At 45.9% G+C, this 25,417-nt stretch overlaps 1 protein-coding gene across 2 annotated transcripts in view; it reads right to left on the reverse strand.

Moving 5' to 3' along the window:
* Positions 1–20,816: 20,816 nt before the first annotated feature.
* Positions 20,817–25,417, reverse strand: part of swt1 (SWT1 RNA endoribonuclease homolog) — a 53,288-nt gene continuing 48,687 nt past the window's right edge. For both annotated transcript variants that reach the window (XM_041840514.2, XM_041840513.2), the window contains one exon: positions 20,817–21,554. In XM_041840514.2, coding sequence (XP_041696448.1) covers positions 21,449–21,554 — 106 coding nt within the window. In that variant the 3' untranslated portion in view covers positions 20,817–21,448. The remainder of the gene's footprint in view (positions 21,555–25,417) is intronic.

Consider the following 25,417-nt stretch of genomic DNA (forward strand, 5'->3'; position numbering starts at 1 on the left):
TGGCGGAGTGTGCTAACGCAGTGAATAACTCAAACTTAGGAAGGAGGCTTCTGATATTTACGTGCAGAAAACCAAGGCTTTTACGGTTACAGAAGTCAACAAATGATAGCTCCTGGGGAGTAGGAGTGATATTGGGGGCTGCAGGGCCTGGGTTAGCCTCTACATCACCAGAGGAACAGAGGAGGAGTAGAATAAGGATACGGCTAAAGGCTTTAAGTACTAGTCTTCTAGTGCGTTGGGTACAGAGAATAAAGGGGGCAGATTTCCGGGCGTTGTAGAAAAGATTCAGGGCATTATGTACAGAAAAGGATATGGAAGGATATGAGTACAGTTGAGGTAAACCTAAGCGTTGGGTAACAATGAAAGAGATAGCATCACTGGAGGCACCGATTGAGCCGGTCTCGGCGTGTATGGGGGGTGGAACAAAGGAACTATTTGAGGCAGTTTGAGAGGGAGAGAAGTTATAGAGAAGAGCACTCAACATGTAGTGCACTGACACAAATGACTGATGATTGGTTGAAAGAAATTGATAATAAGAAGATTGTGGGAGCTGCACTGTTAGAATTCAGTGCAGCCTTTGATGTTATTGACCATAACCTGTTGTTGAGAAAACGTACACTACCGGTCAAAAGTTTTAGAAAACCTACTCATTCAAGGGTTTTTCTTAATTTTTTACTATTTTCTACATTGTAGAATAATAGTGAAGACATCAAAACTATGAAATAACACATATGGAATCATGTAGTAACCAAAAAAGTGTTAAACAAATCAAAATATATTTTATATTTGAGATTCTTCAAATAGCCACCCTTTGCCTTGATGACAGCTTTGCACACTCTTGGCATTCTCTCAACCAGCTTCACCTGGAATGCTTTTCCAACAGTCTTGAAGGAGTTCCCACATATGCTTAGCACTTGTTGGCTGCTTTTCCTTCACTCTGCCGTCCGACTCATCCCAAACCATCTCAATTGGGTTGAGGTCGGGGGATTGTGGAGGCCAGGACATCTGATGCAGCACTCCATCACTCTCCTTCTTGGTAAAATAGCCCTTAGACAGCCTGGAGTTGTGTTGGGTCATTGTCCTGTTGAAAAACAAATGATAGTCCCACTAAGCCCAAACCAGATGGGATGGCGTATCACTGCAGAATGCTGTGGTAGCCATGCTGGTTAAGTGTGCCTTGAATTCTAAATAAATCACAGACAGTGTCACCAGCAAAGCACCCCCACACCATAACACCTCCTCCTCCATGCTTTAAGGTGGGAACTACACATGCAGAGATCCTCTGTTCACCCACACCGCGTCTCACAAAGACACGGCGGTTGGAACTAAAACTCTCCAATTTGGACTCCAGACCAAAGGACACATTTCCACCAGTCTCATGTCCATTGCTCGTGTTTCTTGGCCCAAGCAGGTCTCTTCTTCTTATTGGTGTCCTTTAGTAGTGGTTTCTTTGCAGCAATTCGACCATGAAGGCCTGATTCACACAGTCCCCTCTGAGCAGTTGATGTTGAGATGTGTCTGTTACTTGAACTCTGTGAAGCATTTATTTGGGCTGCAATTTCTGAGGCTGGTAACTCTAATGAACTTATCCTCTGCAGCAGAGGTAACTCTGGGTCTTCCATTCCTGTGGTGGTCCTCATGAGAGCCAGTTTCATCATAGCGCTTGATGGTTTTTGCGACTGCACTTTAAGAAACTTTCAAAGTTCTTGAAATGTTCCGTATTGACTGACCATGTCTTAAAGTAATGATGGACTGTCGTTTCTCTTTGCTTATTTGAGATGTTCTTGCCATAATATGGACTTGGTCTTTTACCAAATAGGGCTATCTTCTGTATGCCACCCCTACCTTGTCACAACACAACTGATTGGCTCAAATGCATTAAGAAGGAAATAAATTCCACAAATTAACTTTTAAGAAGGCACACCTGTTCATTGAAATGCATTCCACGTGACTACCTCATGAAGCTGGTTGAGACAATGCCAAGAGTGTGCAAAGCTGTCATCAAGGCAAAGGGTGGCTATTTGAAGAATCTCAAATATAAAATAGATTTTGATTTGTTTAACACTTTTTGGGTTACTACATGATTCCATATGTGTTATTTCATAGTTTTGATGTCTTCACTATTATTCTACAATGTAAAAGTTTTTAAAAATAAAGAAAAACCCTTGAATGAGTAGGTGTGTACAAACTTTTTACTGGTAGTGTAGATTCAATGGTTGTAAAGATGGGGAGAGGTCTGTCCATAATAAAGAGATGCTCTGCTTTTTTGACACCACACTCAAAAAAGCAAGTCCTGCAGGCTCTAGTTCTGTCTTATCTTGATTATTGTCCAGTCGTGTGGTCGAGTGCTGCAAGGAAAGACCTAGTTAAGCTGCAGATGGCTCAGAACAGAGTGGCACGTCTTGCTCTTATACTATGCATTCCAGTCTCTTGGCTAAGAGTTGAGGCGAGACTGACTGCATCACTTCTTCTTTTTATAAGAAACAATGTGTTGAAAATCCCAAATTGTTTGCATAGTCAACTTACACACAGCTCTGACACACACACTTACCCCACCAGACATGCCACCAGGGTTCTTTTCACAGTCCCCAAATCCAGAACAAATTCAAGAACGGGTACAGTATTATATAGAGCCATTATTGCATGGAACTCCGTTCTATCTCATATTGCTCAAATGAACAGCAAACCTGGTTTAAAAAAACAGATAAAGCAACACCTCACGGCACAACGCCTCTCCCCTATTTGACCTAGATAGTTTGTGTGTATGTATTGATCTGTAGGCTATGTGTGCCTTTTGTACTTTTTTTTAAATATACAGTTGAAGTCGGAAGTTTACATACACTTTGGAGTCATTAAAACTCATTTTTCAACCACTCCACACATTTCTTGTTAACAAACTATAGTTTTGGCAAACTATAGCTTTGTGCATGACACAAGTAATTTTCCAACAATTGTTTACAGACAGATTATTTCACTTATAATTCACTGTATCACAATTCCAGTGGGTCAGAAGTTGACTGTACACTAAGTTGACTGTGCCTTTAAACAGCTTGGAAAATTCCAGAAAATGATGTCATGGCTTTAGAAGCTTCTGATAGGCTAATTGACATAATTTGAGTCAATTGGAGGTGTACCTGTGGATGTATTTCAAGGCCTACCTTCAAACTCAGTGCCTCTTTGCTTGACATCATGGGAATATCAAAAGAAATCAGCCAAGACCTCAGAAAAACAATTGTAGACCTCCACAAGTCTGTTTCATCCTTGGGAGCAATTTCCAAATGCCTGAAGGTACCACGTTCATCTGTACAAACAATAGTACGCAAGTATAAACACCATGGGACCACGCAGCCGTCATACCGCACAGGAAGGAGACGCGTTCTGTCTTCTAGAGATGAACGTACTTTGGTGCGAAAAGTGCAAATCAATCCCAGAACAACAGCAAAGGACCTTGTGAAGATGCTGGAGGAAACAAGTACAAAAGTATCTATATCCACAGTAAAACGAGTCCTATATCGACATAACCTGAAAGGCCGCTCAGCAAGGAAGAAGCCACTGCTCCAAAACCGCCATAAAAAAGCCAGACTACGGTTTGCAACTGCACATGGGGACAAAGATCGTACTTTTTAGAGAAATGTCCTCTGGTCTGATGAAACAAAAATAGAACTGTTTGGCCATAATGACCATCATTATGTTTGAATGAAAAAGGGGGTTGCTTGCAAGCCGAAGAACACCATCCCAACCGTGAAGAACAGGGGTGGCAGCATCATACTGTGGGTGTGCTTTGCTGCAGGAGGGACTGGTGCACTTGGTCGCAAATGGGTCTTCCAAATGGACAATGACCCAAAGCATACTTCCAAAGTTGTGGGAAAATGGCTTAAGGACAACAAACTCAAGGTATTGGAGTGGCCATCACAAAGCCCTTACCTCAATCCTATAGAACATTTGTTGGCAGAACTGAAAAAGTGTGTGCGAGCAAGGAGGCCTACAAACCTGATTCAGTTACACCAGCTCTGTCAGGAGGAATGGGCCAACATTCACCCAACTTATTGTGGGAAACTGGTGGAAGGCTACCCGAAACGTTTGACCCAAGTTAAACAATTTAAAGGCAATGCTATCAAATACTAATTGAGTGTATGTAAACTTCTGACCCACTGGGAATGTGATGAAATAAATTAAAGCTGAAATAAATCATTCTTTCTACTATCATTCTGACATTTCACATTCTTAAAATAAAGTGGTGATCCTAACTGACCTAAAACAGGGAATTTTTACTAGGATTAAATGTCAGGAATTGTAAATAACTGAGTTTTAATGTACAGTGGGGAGAAAAAGTATTTGATACACTGCCGATTTTGCAGGTTTTCCTACTTACAAAGCATGTAGAGGTCTGTAATTTTTATCATAGGTACACTTCAACTGTGAGAGACGGAATCTAAAACAAAAATCCAGAAAATCACATTGTATGATTTTTAAGTCATTAATTTGCATTTTATTGCATGACATAAGTATTTGATACATCAGAAAAGCAGAACTTAATATTTGGTACAGAAACCTTTGTTTGCAATTACAGAGATCATACGTTTCCTGTAGGTCTTGACCAGGTTTGCACACACTGCAGCAGGGATTTTGGCCCACTCCTCCATACAGACCTTCTCCAGATCCTTCAGGTTTCGGGGCTGTCGCTGGGCAATACGGACTTTCAGCTCCCTCCAAAGATTTTCTATTGGGTTCAGGTCTGGAGACTGGCTAGGCCACTCCAGGACCTTGAGATGCTTCTTACGGAGCCACTCCTTACTTGCCCTGGCTGTGTGTTTCAGGTCGTTGTCATTCTGGAAGACCCAGCCACGACCCATCTTCAATGCTCTTACTGAGGGAAGGAGGTTGTTGGCCAAGATCTCGCGATACATGGCCCCATCCATCCTCCCCTAAATACGGTGCAGTTGTCCTGTCCCCTTTGCAGAAAAGCATCCCCAAAGAATGATGTTTCCAACTCCATGCTTCACGGTTGGGATGGTGTTCTTGGGGTTGTACTCATCCTTCTTCTTCCTCCAAACACGGCGAGTGGAGTTTAGACCAAAATGCTATATTTTTGTCTCATCAGACCACATGACCTTCTCCCATTCCTCCTCTGGATCATCCAGATGGTCATTGGCAAACTTCAGACGGGCCTGGACATGCGCTGGCTTGAGCAGGGGGACCTTGCGTGCGCTGCAGGATTTTAATCCATGACGGCGTAGTGTGTTACTAATGGTTTTCTTTGAGACTGTGGTCCCAGTTCTCTTCAGGTCATTGACCAGGTCCTGCCGTGTAGTTCTGGGCTGATCCCTCACCTTCCTCATGATCATTGATGCCCCACGAGGTGAGATCTTGCATGGAGCCCCAGACCGAGGGTGATTGACCGTCATCTTGAACTTCTTCCATTTTCTAATAATTGCGCCAACAGTTGTTGCCTTCTCACCAAGCTGCTTGCCTTTTGTCCTGTAGCCCATCCCAGCCTTGTGCAGGTCTACAATTTCATCCCTGATGTCCTTACACAGCTCTCTGGTCTTGGCCATTGTGGAGAGGTTGGAGTCTGTTTGATTGAGTGTGTGGACAGGTGTCTTTTATACAGGTAACGAGTTCAAACAGGTGCAGTTAATACAGGTAATGAGTGGAGAACAGGAGGGCTTCTTAAAGAAAAACTAACAGGTCTGTGAGAGCCGGAATTCTTACTGGTTGGTAGGTGATCAAATACTTATGTCATGCAATAAAATGCAAATTATTACTTAAAAATCATACAATGTGATTTTCTGGATTTTTGTTTTAGATTCCGTCTCTCACAGTTGAAGTGTACCTATGATAAAAATTACAGACCTCTACATGCTTTGTAAGTAGGAAAACCTGCAAAATCGGCAGTGTATCAAATACTTTTTCTCCCCACTGTATTTGGCTAAGGTGTATGTAAACTTCCGACTTCAACTGTATGTAGTTCTGTCCTTGAGCTGTTCTTGTCTATTAATGTTCTGTATTATGTCATGTTTAATGTTTTGTGTGGACCCCAGGAAGAGTAGCTGCAGCTTTTGCAACAGCTAATGGGGATCCTAATAAAATACCCCCAAAAAATACCAAATACCAAGATAGAATTGTGATGAGGCATATATCTGGGGAAGGGTATAAAACAATTTCTAGAGTGTTGCAAGTTTCCAAGAGCAGAGTGAGCAATATGGAACTACCCAGACTCTGGCTAGAGCTGACCGTCCGACCAAACTGAGCAACCGGGCAAGAAGGACCAAGAACCCAATGACCACTCTGAGAGAACTACAGAGTTCCTTGGCTGAGATGGGAGAACCTGCCAGAAGGACAACAGTCTCTACAGCGCTTCACCAATCTGGGCTTTATGGGCGAGTGGCCAGATGAAAGCCACTCCTGAGAAAAAGGCACATGATGGCACACCTGGTGTTAGCAAAAAGGCATGTGAAAGACAGATCATAAGGCAAAAGATTATGTGGTCTGATGAGGCAAAAATTGAACTCTTTGGCCTGAATGTAAAGCGCTATGTCTGGAGAAAACCAGGCACAGCTCATCACCCATCTAACTCCATCCCTACCGTGAAGCATGGTGGTGGCAGTATCATGCTATGGGGATGCTTTTCAGCAGCAGGGAGTGGGAGCCTGTTAAGGATTGAGGGAACAATGAATGGAGCCATTCATTGTTCTTGATGAGAACGCTGGAATTGCTTCAGAACAAGAATGTGAAAGTCCTTGAGTGGCCCAGACAAATCTGTGGAAAGACTTGAAGATTGCTGTTCACCGCCGCTCCCCATCTAACTTAACAGAGCTTGAGAAAATCCCCAAATCCAGATGTGCAAGGCTGATACAGACATACCCAAGACGACTCAAAGCTGCCAATGCTGCTTCTACAAAGTATTGACTCAGGGTGTGAACACTTATGTAAATTAGAAACTTCTGGCAGGTGATTAGCAGCATGGTCTCTCTGCAGGAGCAGTAATTTCTGGCAGGTGATTAGCAGCATGGTCCTCTGCAGGAGTCTAAGCTTCTCTACCACTTAGTTTCCACTGGGACCATTCTACCTACCTACCGCACTAAGAGGGCTTTTTCTGTTCCCATTACAGTCTAATTTGGGAGAGATTAGACTAAATTTAGCGTACCTGCAGAAGGAGGGAGGGAAGGATAGAGAGACCCGATCAGTCTGGTCACATGATCTCTAAAGGGTGGGTGGGTGAACCAAGCTGCACCTGAGCTGAACTTGCACTCCTTAAATGACCCTGTCCTTGGACATTGGGAGAATCTCAATTGCATACTCCTCGCGTCCTCTCTCCTCACCTCCTTCTCAAAACCCTCTGGCTTTCTCATCCAATGGGTTTTGAGGAGGCGAGGAGAGGACGCGAGGACTATGCAATTGGGATTCTCCCATTGGCTACCTAACACTTGTCCGTCAAAGACCACTAATTCCTTCCTTCTCCCCTGCACGTTCTGTTCATTAACTAATCCCTCCTCCCCCTCTCCGTAGTCCATTCACAAAATAGCCTCCTGTAATCTGACGAGTCAGACAATGCACCTGTCAATCACGCCACCGAGTAAGCCAGAAGGGTCGGGCAGCACTTCCTGCTGAGCTGAAAGGTCATGGCTTTTGGCCAGGCCATGTCAAACAATGACCTACCCATAGGAATAGAATTCTAATTCTATGAACCTACTTGAGTGACGATACATTTTCCTATTCCCTCCCTCACATCTTTATTGGGGGGAACCAGAGAATAGAAGGCATTCGACAGTGTAAGGGTACCGGTACCTATTTCTGTCAGTCTATATTCTTTTTTGTACCCTTCACCAGGAAGATGGCTGGATGCGTAGGCTACAGCACACAGTACCTTTGAACTAGAAAATAATGCATGATGATAAACCAGGTATTGTGATACCTGTTGTTTTTTTTTTAACCTGTTGACCTGAACAGAGAAGGCTGTATTGAACTGATCCCAAGGTGTGGTGCCCTTCCTTTCCTGAGAGCTATGAAACAGAGAGAGTAAGTATTCATCCTCTGGGGTGTGCTTCTTTGTGAAGGCGAAAGATAAAGCGTCACACGTGACAAATAATACCGCTGTAATGGAGTAGAGTGAAACCCTTTTCACTGTGAATCAGATACTGTCAGACATACTGTCAGAGACAGAGGAGAGACATAGGCTAGGGTCCCAAAGGGACATGATGGGCTTCAAACCGGGATTAAATCCGATCGCCTCTGTCCGGCTATGCACCTTTTAAAGTTTGCAGAGACTGCATTCACGGTAAACACTGCATATATAGATGATAGTGGACTTCAGGAAACAGCAGAGGGTGCACCCCCCTATCCACATCGACGGGACCGCAGTGGAGAAGGTGGAAAGCTTCAAGTTCCTTGGCGTACACATCACCGACAAACTGAAATGGTCCACCCATGCAGACAGTGTGGTGAAGAAGGCGCAACAGAGCCTCTTCAACCTCAGGAGGCTGAAGAAATTTAGCTTATCACCTACTACCCTCACAAACCTTTACAGATGCACAATTGAGAGCATCCTGTCGGGCTGTATCACCGCCTGGTATGGCAATTGCACCGCCCTCAACTGCAGGGCTCTCCAGAGAGTGGTGCGGTCTGCCGAACGCATTACCGGGGGCAAACTATCCCGCCCTCCAAGACACATACAGCACCCGATGTCACAGGAAGGTCAAAAAGATCATCAAGGACATCAACCACCCGAGCCACTGCCTGTTCACCCCGCTATCATCCAGAAGGCGAGGTCAGTACAGGTGCATCAAAGCTGGGACCGAGAGAATGAAAAACAGCCTCTATCTCAAGGCCTGTTAAATAGCCATCACTAGCACATTAGAGGCTGCTGCTGCCTATTGAAATCACTGGCCACTTTAAGAAATGGAACACTAGTCACTTTAATAATGTTTACATATCTTGCACTACTCATCTCATATGTATATACTCCATTCTATTCTATAATATTCTACTGTATCTTAGTCCATGCCGCTCTGTCATTGCTTGTCCATATATGTATATATTCTTAAATCCCATTCCTTACTTTTTTGTGTGTATTGGGTATATGTTGTGAAATTGTTAGATATTACTGCACTGTCGGAGCTAGAAGCACAAGCATTTCGCTACACCCGCTATAACATCTGCTAAACACGTGTATGTGACAAATAAAATTTGATTTGATATGGGCTCAATTGGAAATTACCTTTAAATGTCAAGCACGCTATAATGCAGATCGGAATGAATCCAGGCCTTAGCTAGGGTCAGGGTCACACATGATTTATCAAATCAAAGAGAGGTTTGGAATAAAACAGCATTAAAAAAGGATCACTAACTGCAAGATTAGAGCAATCTTCTACCTTGGATCTATCTTCTAATCTACAGGATGTCAAGTATCTGTGGTTTCTGAAGCAAGGGGAGAATCTCGCGTCCTCTCCTTGCATCCTCTCCTCGCCTGCTTTTGTAAAAGGTCAAAGGTCATTGAGGAGTGTAAGCGAGGAGAGAAAACATGCGCTTGTATGAAATGAGTTTCCTACTCCAATCGCGCGGCATCAGGCAAATGGCATTTACAGGGGTGGAATCCCAAAATAAATGTGTGAAGTGATAAAAACACATTTAGCAATACATTCTATATATAGGCCTATAAGGATGAGTAGAGCATAGTTTTTCTCCTCTAAGAAAAACAACAGCTGATTCAAAGGGGGTGTGGCAGATTTTAAAACACTTCCGCACTAGCCGCCGGGAGGGGAGCTTACTCCGGTTTCCTACTAACTAATTGACACGCTTCTCGACCACTTATCGGTTGAGAATCTCCCAAGAAGTTCAGTGTAGCACTCCAGTTTCACTTTGACCTCCATCCAACCACCCCCACTGTATGACATGTAACCACTCTGCTTCACACTGCAGACTGTAATCTCAGCCGTCTCAACTGACGTCATGGTCATTAGCCTCATACACTAATCCCCGTACTCACCTCAGCTGGATCTGCTGCAGCACACTGTTCCACACTAATCAAATCAAATCAAATTGTATTTGCCACATACGCCGAATACAACAGGTGTAGACCTTACGGTGAAATGCTTACTTACAAGCCCTTAACCAACAATGCAGTTTTTAAGAAAATAAAAAAAGAAAGAAGAAGCCGTAGTAAAATAAAATAACAGTAGGGAGGCTATATACACACACACACACATATATATATATATATATATATACAGAGTCAATGTGCAGAGGCACCGGTTAGTCCAGGTAATTGAGGTAATATATACATCTGGGTAGAGTTAAAGTGACTATGCATAAATAATAAACATAGCAGCAGCGTAAAAGAGGGGGGTGGGGTGGGGGGGACAATGCAAATAGTCCGGGTAGCCATGATTAGCTGTTCAGGAGTCTTATGGCTTGGGGGTAGAAGCTGTTAAGAAGCCTTTTGGACATAGACTTGGCGCTCCGGTACCGCTTGACGTGCGGTAGCAGAGAGAACAGTCTATGACTAGGGTGGCTGGAGTCTTTTTAGGGCCTTCCTCTGACACCGCCTGGTATAGAGATCCTGGATGGCAGGAAGCTTGGCCCAAGTGATGTACTGGGCCGTACGCACTACCCTCTGTAGTGCCTTGCGGTCGGAGGCCGAGCAGTTGCCATACCAGGCGGTGATGCAACCAGTCAGGATGCTCTCGATTGTGCAGCTATATACCTTTTTGAGGATCTGAGGACCCATGCCAAATCTTTTGAGTCTCCTGAGGGGGAATAGGCTTTGTCATGCCCTCTTCACGACTGTCTTGGTGTGTTTGGACCATGATAGTTTGTTGGTGATGTGGACACCAAGGAACTTGAAGCTCTCAACCTGTTCCACTACAGCCCCGTCGATGAGAATGGGGGCGTGCTCAGTCCTCTTTTTTCCCCGTAGTCCACAATCATCTCCTTTGTCTTGATCACATTGAGGGAGAGGTTGTTATCCTGGCACCACACGGCCAGGTCTCTGACCTCCTCCCTATAGGCTGTCTCATCGTTGTCGGTGATCAGGCAAACTTAATGATGGTGTTGGAGTCGTGCCTGGCCATGCAGTCATGGGTGAACAGGGAGTACAGGAGGGGACTGAGCACGCACCCCTGAGGGGCCCCCGTGTTGAGGATCAGCGTGGCAGATGTGTTGTTACCTACCCTTACCACCTGGTGGCGGCCCATTAGGAAGTCCAGGATCCAGTTGCAGAGGGAGGTGTTTAGTCCCAGGGTCCTTAGCTTAGTGATGAGCTTTGAGGGCACTATGGTGTTGAACGCTGAGCTGTAGTCAATGAATAGCATTCTCACGTAGGTGTTCCTCTTGTCCAGGTGGGAAAGGGCAGTGTGGAGTGCAATAGAGATTGCATCATCTGTGGATCTGTTGGGGCGGTATGCAAATTGAGTGGGTCTAGGGTTTCTGGGATAATGGTGTTGATGTGAGCCATGACCAGCCTTTCAAAGCACTTCATGGCTACAGACGTTAGTGCTACGACTATGGTGGTCTGCTTGAAACATGTTGGTATTACAGACTCAGTCAGGGACATGTTGAAAATGTCAGTGAAAACACTTACCAGTTGGTCAGCGCATGCTCGGAGTACATGTCCTGGTAATCCGTCTGGCCCTGCGGCCTTGTGAATGTTGACCTTCTTAAAAGTCTTACTCACATCGGCTACGGAGAGCGTGATCACATAGTCATCCGGAACAGCTGATGCTCTCATGCATGCTTCAGTGTTGCTTGCCTCGAAGCGAGCATAGAAGTGATTTAGCGCATCTGGTAGGCTTGTGTCACTGGGCAGCTCGCGGCTCTGCTTCCCTTTGTAGTCTGTAATAGTTTTCAAGACCTGCCACAGCCGACGAGCGTCAGAGCCGGTGTAGTACGATTCAATCTTAGTCCTGTATTGACTCTTTGCCTGTTTGATGGTTCGTCGGAGGGCATAGCGGGATTTCTTATAAGCATCCGGGTTTAAGCATAGTTTTTGCTTATAAGCAGGAATCAGGAGGATAGAATTATGGTCAGATTTGCCAAATGGAGGGCGAGGGAGAGCTTTGTACGCGTCTCTGTGTGTGGAGTAAAGGTGGTCTAGAGTTGTTTTTCCTCTGGTTGCACATTTAACATGCTGGTAGAAATTAGGTAGAACGTACAGTGGGGAAAAAAGTATTTAGTCAGCCACCAATTGTGCAAGTTCTCCCACTTAAAAAGATGAGAGAGGCCTGTAATTTTCATCATAGGTACACGTCAACTATGACAGACAAATTGAGAGAAAAAAAATCCAGAAAATCACATTGTAGGATTTTTAATGAATTTATTTGCAAATTATGGTGGAAAATAAGTATTTGGTCACCTACAAACAAGCAAGATTTCTGGCTCTCACAGACCTGTAACTTCTTCTTTAAGAGGCTCCTCTGTCCTCCACTCGTTACCTGTATTAATGGCACCTGTTTGAACTTGTTATCAGTATAAAAGACACCTGTCCACAACCTCAAACAGTCACACTCCAAACTCCACTATGGCCAAGACCAAAAAGCTGTCAAAGGACACCAGAAACAAAATTGTAGACCTGCACCAGGCTGGGAAGACTGAATCTGCAATAGGTAAGCAGCTTGGTTTGAAGAAATCAACTGTGGGAGCAATTATTAGGAAATGGAAGACATACAAGACCACTGATAATCTCCCTCGATCTGGGGCTCCACGCAAGATCTCACCCTGTGGGGTCAAAATGATCACAAGAACGTGTCAGCTTCCTGCCTCCTGTTTGTCTCCGGGCCTCTAGAGGTCATCTGTGTTCCCCTCTGCCTTAGTTCTTCCTCGTGTGTCCTAATTAGCTTGATCCAGGTCACCTGTGCCTTGTTTCCCCTTGTGTATTTTAGCTGTGTGTTTTCCCCTTGTTTCTCACTTGGTTATTGAGTCCTGGCTATGTGTCTCCTGCTTTGTTCCACCGTGTCTTTCCAAGTAAGGTTTTCTAAGTTATCTTTAGTTTGTTTTTTCTCCCTCGTGGAGTTATTTTGTTTTGCCTCCTGTTTTGTTAACATACCTCTTTCTGAGAAGAACTTTTGTTGGACTATTTGTGAATGGCGAAGAACCTTTGTTTTTACATTAAATCTACTGGCCTGGAGTATTGCCTTGGGTGTTTCATTTGGGTCCTACTACACCTCCTCTGTGGCTAAGGGGTATTACCCCAGCTCTCCACATCTGAGACCGGAGTTCTAGCACGGCTTGTGACAGAATAACCAAGACAATCATGGACCCAGAAACACTCAGTTCCCAGGACCTGTTGGCGGTGATCACTCGACATGAGGCTTCTTTCCAGCGCCATGAAGCCGTTCTCAGCCGACAAGAGGAGCTGATGGCTAGACATTCTCAACTCCTGGCCGAAATGATGAGTTCCCTTCACCAGCTCTTTGAACGCCTCATTGGTCCTCTCCCTTCCCCCAGGTCACCTCCCAGTGACGACAGGCCTTCTCGGTTGGCGGAGCCCCGACTACCACCTCCCAAGCCCTTTTCTGGGGATCCAAGCTCTTGCCAGGGTTTCCTCACCCAATGCTCCCTCACCTTCGAGCTCCAATCCTCAAGTTTTCCCACAGACCGTTCCAAGATTGCCTACATCATTACCCTTCTTTCAGACAAGGCGCTCGCCTGGGCCTCTGCGGTGTGGCAGTCCCAGGAGGCCTGTTGTGATTCCCACGCTGCATTTGTAGAAGAGTTCAAGCGGGTGTTCGATCATCCTGTCAGTGGGCGGGAGGCTTCCAAGCGCCTACTGTCTCTCCGTCAGGGCTCCCGAAGCACGGCAGATTTCGCCATTGATTTTCGGACCATAGCAGCAAGGAGCGGATGGAATGATGAAGCGCTGAGGGTCTGCTTTCAGGGGAGGGTTATCTGAGCCCCTTCAAGATGAGTTAGCCACCCGAGAACCAGCTGGAGATCTCGAGTCCCTCATAGCCTTGGCCATCCGCCTGGACAATCGTCTAAGAGAGCGGAGAACGGCTCGCCGCCAGGTGTCTCAGTCCCAAGTTCCTCGGAGCAGCTCTGTTTCTCCTGTTTGGACTCCGTCATTCAGAGCTTCCCGGCTCCTGAACTGCTCCAGGATTCCCCGGAGAGCATGCAGTTAGGCCGTTCCAGGCTTTCTCCCAATGAAAGGGAACGTCGCATGAGGGAGCGTCGGTGCCTCTACTGCGGGGTTGCCGGCCACTTCGATCCACTTGCCCCGAGCTTTGGGAAACGCCAGTCCCCGCCCAGCTACAGGAGGGCTGTGATGGGGAGAATTAGAGCTCCTCCTACTAACGCTGTCCTGGCTATTCCAGCCACTCTGTCCTGGGAGGGCCACCAGCATCGGGTCCAGGCTATGATCGATTCCGGTGCCGCAGGTGATTTCCTGGATGTAACCTTGGCTAAGGAACTTAAGATCCCTACCCAACTACTTCCTCATCCCCAGGCAGTTACAGCCTTAGATGGCAGACCTCTGGAACCAGGAAAGGTTACAGAGGCGACTCAGTCCCTGCGACTTACCATCTCTCAACACCAGCAGGAGGAAACCTTCTATCTCATTGACTCTCCCGAGTATCCTATTATCCTGGGTCACCCTTGGCTATGCAGACATAATCCCCAGATCGACTGGCCTACTGGCACCATTCTAAGCTGGGGTCCCACTTGCCAACTCACCTGCATGCTTCAGAGTCCCTCAGCCCCTAGTACCCAGTTTCAAGAGTCTGTTGACGTCTCCCTAGTCCCCAGTGTTTACCATCGGTTCAAGGCTGTGTTCAGCAAGGCCCGGGCTACTTCCTTACCGCCTCATCGCACGTATGACTGTGCCATTGATCTACTCCCTGGGTGCTGCCCTCCTAGAGGTCGGATCTTTCCTTGTCCTCCCCGAGCACGCAGCTATGGACACCTACATTAAGGAGTCCTTGGCAGCCGGCCTCATCCATGCCTCTACTTCCCCGGCTGGGGCGGGCTTTTTTGTTGAAAAGAAGGACGGGGGTCTTAGGCCTTGTATTGATTACCGGGGGACTCAACAAGATCACGGTTCGGAATCGATATCCTCTTCCTCTCATGGCCACTGCTTTTGAGCTGCTTCAAGGGGCTTCCATTTTTTCTAAACTGGATCTCCGCAATGCTTACCATCTCGTGCGGATCCGGCAAGGTGACGAATGGAAGACGGCGTTCAACACGCCCACGGGGCACTATGAATATCGGGTGATGCCGTTCGGGCTCACCAATGCCCCCGCAGTATTCCAAGCCCTGATTAATGATGTTCTCCGGGATATGCTTAATCTGTTCGTCTTCGTGTACCTGGACGATATCCTCATCTTCTCGAGGTCACTGAAGGAGCATGAGGGGCATGTTAGCCGGGTTCTCCAGAGGCTCCTTGACAATCACCTCTATGTTAAACCTGAGAAGTGTGAATTTCATGTTTCTCAGACTCAGTTTCTCGGGTTTATTGTCACTCCCGGGCACCTAGAGATGGATCCCAAGAAGGTCGAAGCGGTCCGCAGTTGGCCCACACCTGCCACGGTCAAGGAGGTTCAACGGTTCATTGGCTTTTCTAACTTCTATCGGAAGTTCATCAAGAATTTCAGCTCAGTGGTAGCCCCCTTGACGACGCTTACCAAGGGAGGAGGGACCAAGGTTCACTGGGGTCCGGAAGCAGCAGGGGCCTTCGAGGATCTCAAGCGCCGCTTCACGTCTGCTCCGATTCTGGTGACTCCTGACCCAGAAAGACCTTTCGTGGTGGAGGTGGACGCCTCAGAGGTGGGGGGTGGGAGCCGTCCTGTCACAGAGGGGTGAGGATGGGAGATTACACCCTTGTGCCTTCATGTCTCGCCGCCTGTCTGAGGCCGAGCGCAACTACCACGTGGGGGATCTAGAGTTGCTTGCAGTAAAACTGGCCTTGGAAGAGTGGCGCCATTGGCTTGAGGGGGGCTCAGCACCCGTTCCAGGTTCTCACAGACCACAAGAACCTGGAATATCTCCAACAGGCTAAGCGGATGAACCCTCAGCAAGCACGATGGTCCCTTTTCTTTAATCGGTTCCAGTTCCTCCTGTCTTACCGACCTGGCACCAAGAACGTCAAGCCGGATGCCCTGTCTCGAGCCTATTCTCCCGAGGTACAAGAGAAGCCCTTGGCATCGATTATTCCGAGGTCTAGGATCGTCGCACCTCTTCAGTGGGAACTAGAAAGAGGGGTACGAGAAGCCCTTGTCCATGAGCCCGATCCAGGCGGTGGTCCTGCCCGGTCGCCTGTACGTTCCTCTCTCTGTTCGGGCCCGCGTCTTGCAGTGGGGTCATGAGTCGCCCTTGACATGCCATCCAGGCAGTGCTCGCACACTGGAATTCCTCCGACGGCGGTTTTGGTGGCCGTCCATCAAGAAGGGACGTGCAGGTCTATGTTGAGGCCTGCCCGGTGTGCAACCAGGGAAAGTCGACGCGCCAGCGACCCAGGGACTGCTCCATCCCTTACCTATTCCTCGAAGGCCATGGTCACACCTTTCTCTGGACTTTGTTACGGGACTTCCTCCATCCCAGGGCAACACCGTCATCCTAGTGATCGTTGACCGGTTCTCTAAGGCTGCCCGGTTTATTCCCCTGCCCAAGCTGCCCTCGGCTAAGGAGACTGCTGAGCTCCTCATGAACCATGTCTTCGGATATTTGGCATTCCCCTGGACGTGGTCTCTGACCGAGGTCCCCAATTCTCGTCCCCGGTTTTGGGGGCCTTCTGCAGGCTTATTGGGGCCACAGCCAGCCTATCGTCAGGGTTCCATCCAGAGTCTAATGGCCAAACGGAACGGATTAATCAGGATCTGGAGACCACCCTGCGGTGTATGGCGGCCAGTAATCCCACGTCTTGGGCCACCTATATCATTTGGGCTGAATATGCCCACAACACCCTCCAGTCTTCAGCCACCGGATTGTCCCCCTTCGAATGCCAGTTCGGTTACAACCCTCCATTATTTCCAGAGGAAGAGGCGCAAGTTGGTGTTCCCTCGGCCCAGCGCTTTGTCCAACGCTGTAGGCGGACCTGGAAGAAGGCCAGGTGTATCCTCCTTCGGACCTCCCAGAGATACCAAAGTCAGGCTAATCGACACCGCCGGACGGCCCCTAGTTTCCGAGCTGGTCAGAGAGTTTGGTTGGCCACTAAGAACCTGCCCCTCCGGGTCGAATCCAAGAAGCTTTCCCAGAGATACATCGGCCCTTTCCGCATTGCTAGAAAGGTTAACCCTGTTTCGTATCGTTTGGTTCTGCCTCGCTCCCTTAGAGTTAACCCCACTTTCCATGTTTCACTCCTTAAACCTGTCTTGTCTTCTCCTTTTGCCCCCCACGCAGACCCCCGCCACCTCCCAGGATCATTGACGGCCAGCCAGCCTACACAGTCCGCCGGATACTGGACTCCCGGAGGGTCCAGAACTCTCTGCAGTATCTGGTGGACTGGGAGGGCTACGGGCCAGAGGAGCGCTCCTGGGTTCCAGCCAGGGACATCCTGGACCCAGGTTTGATCCGAGATTTTCGCACCCTGGGGCCGGGGTGTTCTGGAAGGAACGTCAGGAGTCGTTCCTAGAGGAGGGGGGTCCTGTCAGCTTCCTGCCTCCTGTTTGTCTCCGGGCCTCTAGAGGTCATCTGTGTTCCCCCTCTGCCTTAGTTCTTCCTCGTGTGTCCTAATTAGCTTGATCCAGGTCACCTGTGCCTTGTTTCCCCTTGTGTATTTTAGCTGTGTGTTTTCCCCTTGTTTCTCACTTGGTTATTGAGTCCTGGCTATGTGTCTCCTGCTTTGTTCCACCGTGTCTTTCCAAGTAAGGTTTTCTAAGTTATCTTTAGTTTGTTTTTCTCCCCTCGTGGAGTTATTTTGTTTTGCCTCCTGTTTTGTTAACATACCTCTTTCTGAGAAGAACTTTTGTTGGACTATTTGTGAATGGCGAAGAACCTTTGTTTTTACATTAAATCTACTGGCCTGGAGTATTGCCTTGGGTGTTTCATTTGGGTCCTACTACACCTCCTCTGTGGCTAAGGGGTATTACCCCCAGCTCTCCACATCTGAGACCGGAGTTCTAGCACGGCTTGTGACAGAACGGTGAGCAAAAATCCCAGAACCACACGGGGGGACCTAGTGAATGACCTGAAGAGAGCTGGGACCAAAGTAACAAAGCCTACCATCAGTAACACACTACGCCGCCAGGGACTCAAATCCTGCAGTGCCAGACGTGTCCCCCTGCTTAAGCCAGTACATGTCCAGGCCCGTCTGAAGTTTGCTAGAGTGCATTTGGATGATCCAGAAGAGGATTGGGAGAATGTCATATGGTCGGATGAAACCAAAATATAACTTTTTGGTAAAAACTCAACTCGTCGTGTTTGGAAGACAAAGAATGCTGAGTTGCATCCAAAGAACACCATACCTACTGTGAAGCATGGGGGTGGAAACATCATGCTTTGGGGCTGTTTTTCTGCAAAGGGACCAGGACGACTGATCCGTGTAAAGGAAAGAATGAATGGGGCCATGTATCGTGAGATTTTGAGTGAAAACCTCCTTCCATCAGCAAGGGCATTGAAGATGAAACGTGGCTGGGTCTTTCAGCATGATAATGATCCCAAACACACCGCCCGGGCAACGAAGGAGTGGCTTCGTAAGAAGCATTTCAAGGTCCTGGAGTGGCCTAGCCAGTCTCCAGATCTCAACCCCATAGAAAATCTTTGGAGGGAGTTGAAAGTCCGTGTTGCCCAGCGACAGCCCCAAAACATCACTGCTCTAGAGGAGATCGGCATGGAGGAATGGGACCAAATACCAGCAACAGTGTGTGAAAACCTTGTGAAGACTTACAGAAAACGTTTGACCTGTGTCATTGCCAACAAAGGGCATATAACAAAGTATTGAGAAACTTTTGTTATTGACCAAATACTTATTTTCCACCATAATTTGCAAATAAATTCATTACAAATCCTACAATGTGATTTTCTGGAGAAAAAAAATTCTCATTTTGTCTGTCATAGTTGACGTGTACCTATGATGAAAATTACAGGCCTCTCTCATCTTTTTAAGTGGGAGAACTTGCACAATTGGTGGCTGACTAAATACTTTTTCCCCCACTGTCTATCCCGACAGCTGTATGTTATCCATGTCGTCATTCAGCCACGACTCGATGAAACATAAGATATTACAGTTTTTAATGTCCCGTTGGTAGGATAACCTTAATCTTAGGTCGTCCAATTTATTTTCAAATGATTGAACATTGGCTAATAGGATTGATGGAAGAGGCAGTTTACTCGCTCGCCGTCAGATCCTTACAAGGCACCCCGACCTACGTCCACGATATCTCCGTCTCTTTCTCACGCGAATGACAGGGATTTGGGCCTTGTCGGGTGTCTGTAGGATATCCTTTGCGTCCGACTCGTTGAAGAAAAAATCTTTGTCCAGTACGAGGTGAGTACTCGCTGTCCTGATATCCAGAAGCTCTTTTTGGTCATAAGAGACGGTGGCAGAAACATTATTTATTATTATAAATGACAAATAACGCAAAAAAACACACATAATAGGACAATTGGTTAGAGGGCTGTAAAACGGCAGCCATCTTCTCCGGCGCCATTAAATCAACATACTATGCTTTATAGTTGTGTGTAATGTGACATGACACAAATAACGTGACAATAACGCAACTTAAATCAGAGATTCAATTCAAAAACATTAATGCATCATATAAGAAATTGTACATGATATTGTTCAAACAAAAATATGTGCTTTAATTTAACTATTTATATCTATACAAATGGACACATCCAAGATAAATATATACACAGGCCTGAGATGGTCATATCATAAGCCTACAGCAGAGCCATGATGCCATAACAGACAGATAGCATAGTTTGTGTCATGTTGAACTGTCTGACTCCCACTGTAAGTCACAGCCTGTGAGAGCAGTGACAGTGGAGCCAATCACCATTCATTACATTACCTCGCATATCACTTATGGAGCAGACGGAATAATAAGATGGTGTCATGGTCTGTTTCCTGAATGCTGAGGAATATGGAGATGAGGTTGGCTGGTAATGGAAGTGGGCAGTCATGTATTTTCTATAGAATGTGGGTTTATCGTATAGGTCCTCATTAAAACAGCACAGCAAGCTGAAAGTGAAAACCCACACACCAATCTAAGGTCTGAGGCTCTAGTAACAGGAAGAGTAGCATGACTCAGGGTTTAAACGTGTCATAAAGAACTGCCATTCTGTATGTGTAAACATTCCAATCCAGTAGCTAGGTTTCCATCCAATTTACGACAGATTTTCATTAGAATATTCTTAAATCTGCATAAAATAATATGCGCATTTTCCCCACCAGAGATGTTTCTATCAGTCTGTGCGTGATGACGTAGTGCACATAAAAATAAGGTTTGCGGTTAAATTCCCACGTACCGAATGAAAAATACAAGTTAAATGGGTTTCCATCGCATTTTTAACTCTACTGATGGTTTTGTCACAAAAACTGTTGCGTTATATAGGAAATGTACCCACTCTGGTCTTGGCACATGCGCTCTAGCCAACTGCTGCAGACACAGTGTGGGAAGGCTACCTACATGATGAGATTATTACGGAGCCACATCGATCATCATGTCACCAGAGTAAGACCCTTGATATTTATTGGAAAGGAGCATCAAGCTCATCACCGTGCACTTTCACAACCCTGTGAAGTTCATCATAACTTATTTCATCTGTAGCCTAATAAACTGCATGGTTTCCCGAGTCGTAATGGGAGGACCACACAACATGTCATCGCGTGACTCCAAGTTTACTTTGATATGATGGTTATTATATCAACATTAGCAAATAAAGGCATTTCCACCACAATTTCTCTCATAATTAATTTTACAGAAACAAAAAGATCCCACCATGTCGAACGAACAAATTGTCTGGCATATCCTGTTTCCATCAGACCGGTAGTTACTTTTTTCATGCTTCAGGTAATTCATCTGCATGAAATGGTTGGATGGAATCCTGGTTTGTGTGAGGATAACAAAACATTTGGAAGATCCATATCCCCATTAACACAATCTTGTGTGGAGATGGAGGCCCAAAATGGCTACTGTAGGAAGCACCAGAAACATCATGGATGTGTCCCAAAAGACACCCTATTCCCTATATAGTGCACTACTTTTGACCAGAGCCCTATGGGGCTTTTGGGAAGCAGCCCACAAATAAAACAATAGGAATGCAAGGATTTATCATTGGGTTTTTTACAGCAATGTTTGGAGACAAAGAATGCCTTGGCGATCAACCGGTTGGTGACCACTGCTCTAAACCAACATCCACACACAAGAAACTAAATTCAGTCAGAAAAGGTCCTGAATTAAATAGGTCAGCTCCATATGAAAACAGTGGCTTCAAGTAAAGTTGTTGAGTTGTGATATGATGCAATTTGAGGCCTCTGGTTGGATGTTCTCGTCCAAACTTCCTGGTTGTGGTCCAATCAGGGCCAGGTGCTTGGTGTGACCTGCCGGGACATGACCTCAGCGCAGCGCTCCAGACTGACGTTCAGCTCTGCCAACTGGGTCCCCCCCACACGCAGCTTCTCCCTGTGAACACACACACGTCAGAGCTAGAACACACACACACAAACACAGGCCTGATACAAAACATACACGGGTCAGACAAAGAGAAAAAGGAAGAAAGAGGACAAGGGGAAAGAAAGACGAAGGGGTGGGGGGGAGAGAGAGAATAGAGAGAGAGAGAGAAGAGGAGAGAGAGGGAATAGAGGAGAGAGATAGAATAGAGAGAGATAGAGAAGAGGAGAGAGAGGGAATAGAGGAGAGAGAGAGAATAGAGAGAGAGAAGAGGAGAGAGAGAGAATAGAGAGAGAATAGAGAGAGAGAGAGAGAGAGAGAGAGAGAATAGAGAGAGAGAATAGAGCGAGAGAGAAGAGGAGAGAGAGGGAATAGAGAGAGAAGAGGAGAGAAAGAATAGAGGAGAGAGAGAGAGAGAAGAGGAGAGAGAGAGAGAAGAGGAGAGAGAGGGAATAGAGGAGAGAGAGAGAAGAGGAGAGAGAGGGAATAGAGAGAGAGCGAGAGAATAGAGGAGAGAGCGGGAATAGAAGAGAGAGAATAGAGGAGAGAGAGAATAGAGGAAAGAGCGGGAATAGAAGAGAGAGAATAGAGGAGAGAGAGAGAAGAGGAGAGAGAGGGAATAGAGAGAGAGAGAAGAGGAGAGAGAGGGAATAGAGAGAGAGAGGGAATAGAGGAGAGAGAGAGAATAGAGAGAGAGAATAGAGGAGAGAGAATAGAGAGAGGAGAGATAATAGAGGAGAGAGAGGGAATAGAGAGAGAGAAGAGGAGATAGAGGGAATAGAGGAGAGAGAGAGAAGAGGAGAGAGAGGGAATAGAGGAGAGAGAGAATAGAGGAGAGAGTGGGAATAGAGGAGAGAGAGAGGGAATAGAGGAGAGAGAGAGAGGGAATAGAGAGAGAGAGAATAGAGGAGAGAGAATAGAGAGAGGAGAGAGAGAGGGAATAGTGGAGAGAGAGAGGGAATAGAGGAGAGGGAATAGAAGAGAGAGAGAGAGAGAAGAGGAGAGAGAGAATAGAGGAGAGAGAGAGGGAATAGGGGAGAGCGAGAGGGAATAGAAGGGAAAGAGAGGAGAGAGAGAATAGAGAGAGGAGAAAGAGAATAGAGAGGAGAGAGGGAATAGAAGAGAGAGAACAGAGGAGAGAGAATATGGTATAAAGGAGACGGATCCACTGGTTGCCCTCTAGGTTACAGAGAGCTGGTAGTCCCATCCACCAAACTACCAGGTGTGAAACAGGGAAGGGACTCAGGGGGTATGCTAATTTGGTATAGAGCAGACCTAACTCACTCTATTAAATTAATCAAAACAGGAACATTTTACATTTGGCTAGAAATTCAAAAGGAACTTATCTCAACAGAGAAAAATGTCCTCCTGTGTGCTACCTATATCCCCCCACTAGAATCCCCATACTTTAATGAAGACAGCTTCTCCATCCTGGACGGGGAAATCAATCATTTCCAGACCCAGGGACATGTACTAGTCTGTGGCGACCTAAATGCCAGAACTGGACAAGAACCTGACACCCTCAGCACACAGGGGGACAAACACCTACCTGGAGGTGACAGCATTCCCTCCCCCATATGCCCCCCTAGGCACAACTACAACAACATAACCAACAACAACGGGTCACAACTCCTGCAGCTCTGTCGCACGCTGGGTATGTACATAGTCAATGGTAGGCTTCGAGGGGACTCCTATGGTAGGTACACCTATAGTTCATCTCTTGGCAGTAGAACTGTAGACTACTTTAGCACTGACCTCAACCCAGAGTCTCTCAGAGCGTTCACAGTCAGCCCACTGACACCCCTATCAGACCACAGCAAAATCACAGTCTACTTGAACATAGCAATACTCAATCATGAGGCATCAAAGCCAAAGGAATTGAATAATATTAAGAAATGCTATAAAGGAAGGAAAGTAGTGTGGAAACCTACCAAAAAACAATTAGGCAACAACAAATTCAATCCTTTCTAGACAACTTCCTGGACAAAACGTTCCACTGTAATAGTGAAGGTGTAAACTTGGCAGTAGAAAACCTAAACAGTATATTTGACCTCTCAGCTTCCCTATCAAATCAAAAAATCTCTAACAGAAAACTGAAGAAAAGTAACAACAATGACAAATGGTTTGATGAAGAATGATAAAAAACCTAAGAAAGAAATTGAGAAACCTATCCAATCAAAAACATAGAGACCCAGAAAACCTGAGCCTACGCCTTCACTATGGTGAATCACTAAAACAATACAGAAATACACTACGGAAAAAGAAGGAACAGCATGTCAGAAATCAGCTCAATGTAATTGAAGAATCCATAGACTCTAACCACTTCTGGGGAAATTGGAAAACACTAAACAAACAACAACACGAAGAGCTATCTATCCAAAACGGAGATGTATGGGTAAACCACCTCTCCAATCTTTTTGGCCTATAACAAAGAACAAACAGCAAAAAAATATACATGATCAAATGCAAATCTTAGAATCAACTATTAAAGACTACCTGAACCCACTGGATTCTCCAATGATATTGAATGAACTACAGGACAAAATACAAACCCTCCAACCCAAAAAGGCCTTTGGTGTTGATGGTATCCTCAATGAAATGATAAAATATACAGACCACATATTCCAATTGGCTATACTTAAACTCTTTAACATCATCCTTAGCTCTGGCATCTTCCCCAATATTTGGAACCAAGGACTGATCACCCCAATCCACAAAAGTTGAGATACATTTGACCCCAATAACTACCATGGGATATGCGTCAACAGCAACCTTGGGAAAATCCTCTGCATTATAATTAACAGCAGACTAGTTAATTTCCTCAGTGAAAACAATGTACTGAGCAAATGTCAAATTGGTTTTTTACCAAATTACCATACGACAGACCACGTATTCACCCTGCACACCCTAATTGACAAACAAACCAACCAAAAAAAAAGGCAAAGTCTTCTCATGCTTTGTAGATTTCAAAAAAGCTTTTGACTCAATTTGACATGAGGGTCTGCTATACAAATTGATGGAAAGTGGTGTTGGGGAAAAAACATTTGACATTATAAAATCAATGTACACAAACAACAAGTGTGCAGTTAAAATTGGCAAAAAACACACACATTTCTTTCCACAGGGCCGTGGGGTGAGACAGTGATACAGTTTAAGCCCCAGCCTCTTCAACATATATATAAACGAATTGGCGAGGGCACTAGAACGGTCTGCAACACCCGGTCTCACCCTACTAGAATCTGAAGTCAAATGTCTACTGTTTGCTGATGGTCTGGTGCTTCTGTCACCAACCAAGGAGGGCCTACAGCAGCACCTAGATCTTCTGCACAGATTCTGTCAGACCTGGGCCCTGACAGTAAATCTCAGTAAGACAAAAATAATGGTGTTTCAAAAAAGGTCCAGTTGCCAGGACCACGAATACAAATTCCATCTAGACACCGTTGCCCTAGAGCAGGGGTGTCAAACTCATTTTAGCTCAGGGGCCACATGGAGGAAAATCTATTCCCAAGTGGGCCGGACCGGAAAAATCATGGTATATATAACTTAAAAACAACAACTTCAGATTGTTTTCTTTGTTTTAATATGATCAACATACAACATAAAGCTGGAGCCTGAGGACAGTGTGTCCAAAATAGTACAAGCACAACATCACTATTAATCATAAAACACGTCAAGTTTATTTGAAAATTCTAAAGAAAAAGAACACACAAACACACAATGCCTCAGTGATTAACAGAACTGTTTCACAGATCACAGAACTATATCAGGGTGTCATTTCTCAGGCAGAAATGTAGATACAAATAATGAAATCCTGTTCCCCAAACAAGTGCAAGAACCACAGAGTCAAGAATAGGTTAAATTTACAAATAAAATAA

Source organism: Coregonus clupeaformis, chromosome 20, assembly GCF_020615455.1.
Source record: "Coregonus clupeaformis isolate EN_2021a chromosome 20, ASM2061545v1, whole genome shotgun sequence".
Classification (NCBI taxonomy): domain Eukaryota; kingdom Metazoa; phylum Chordata; class Actinopteri; order Salmoniformes; family Salmonidae; genus Coregonus; species Coregonus clupeaformis.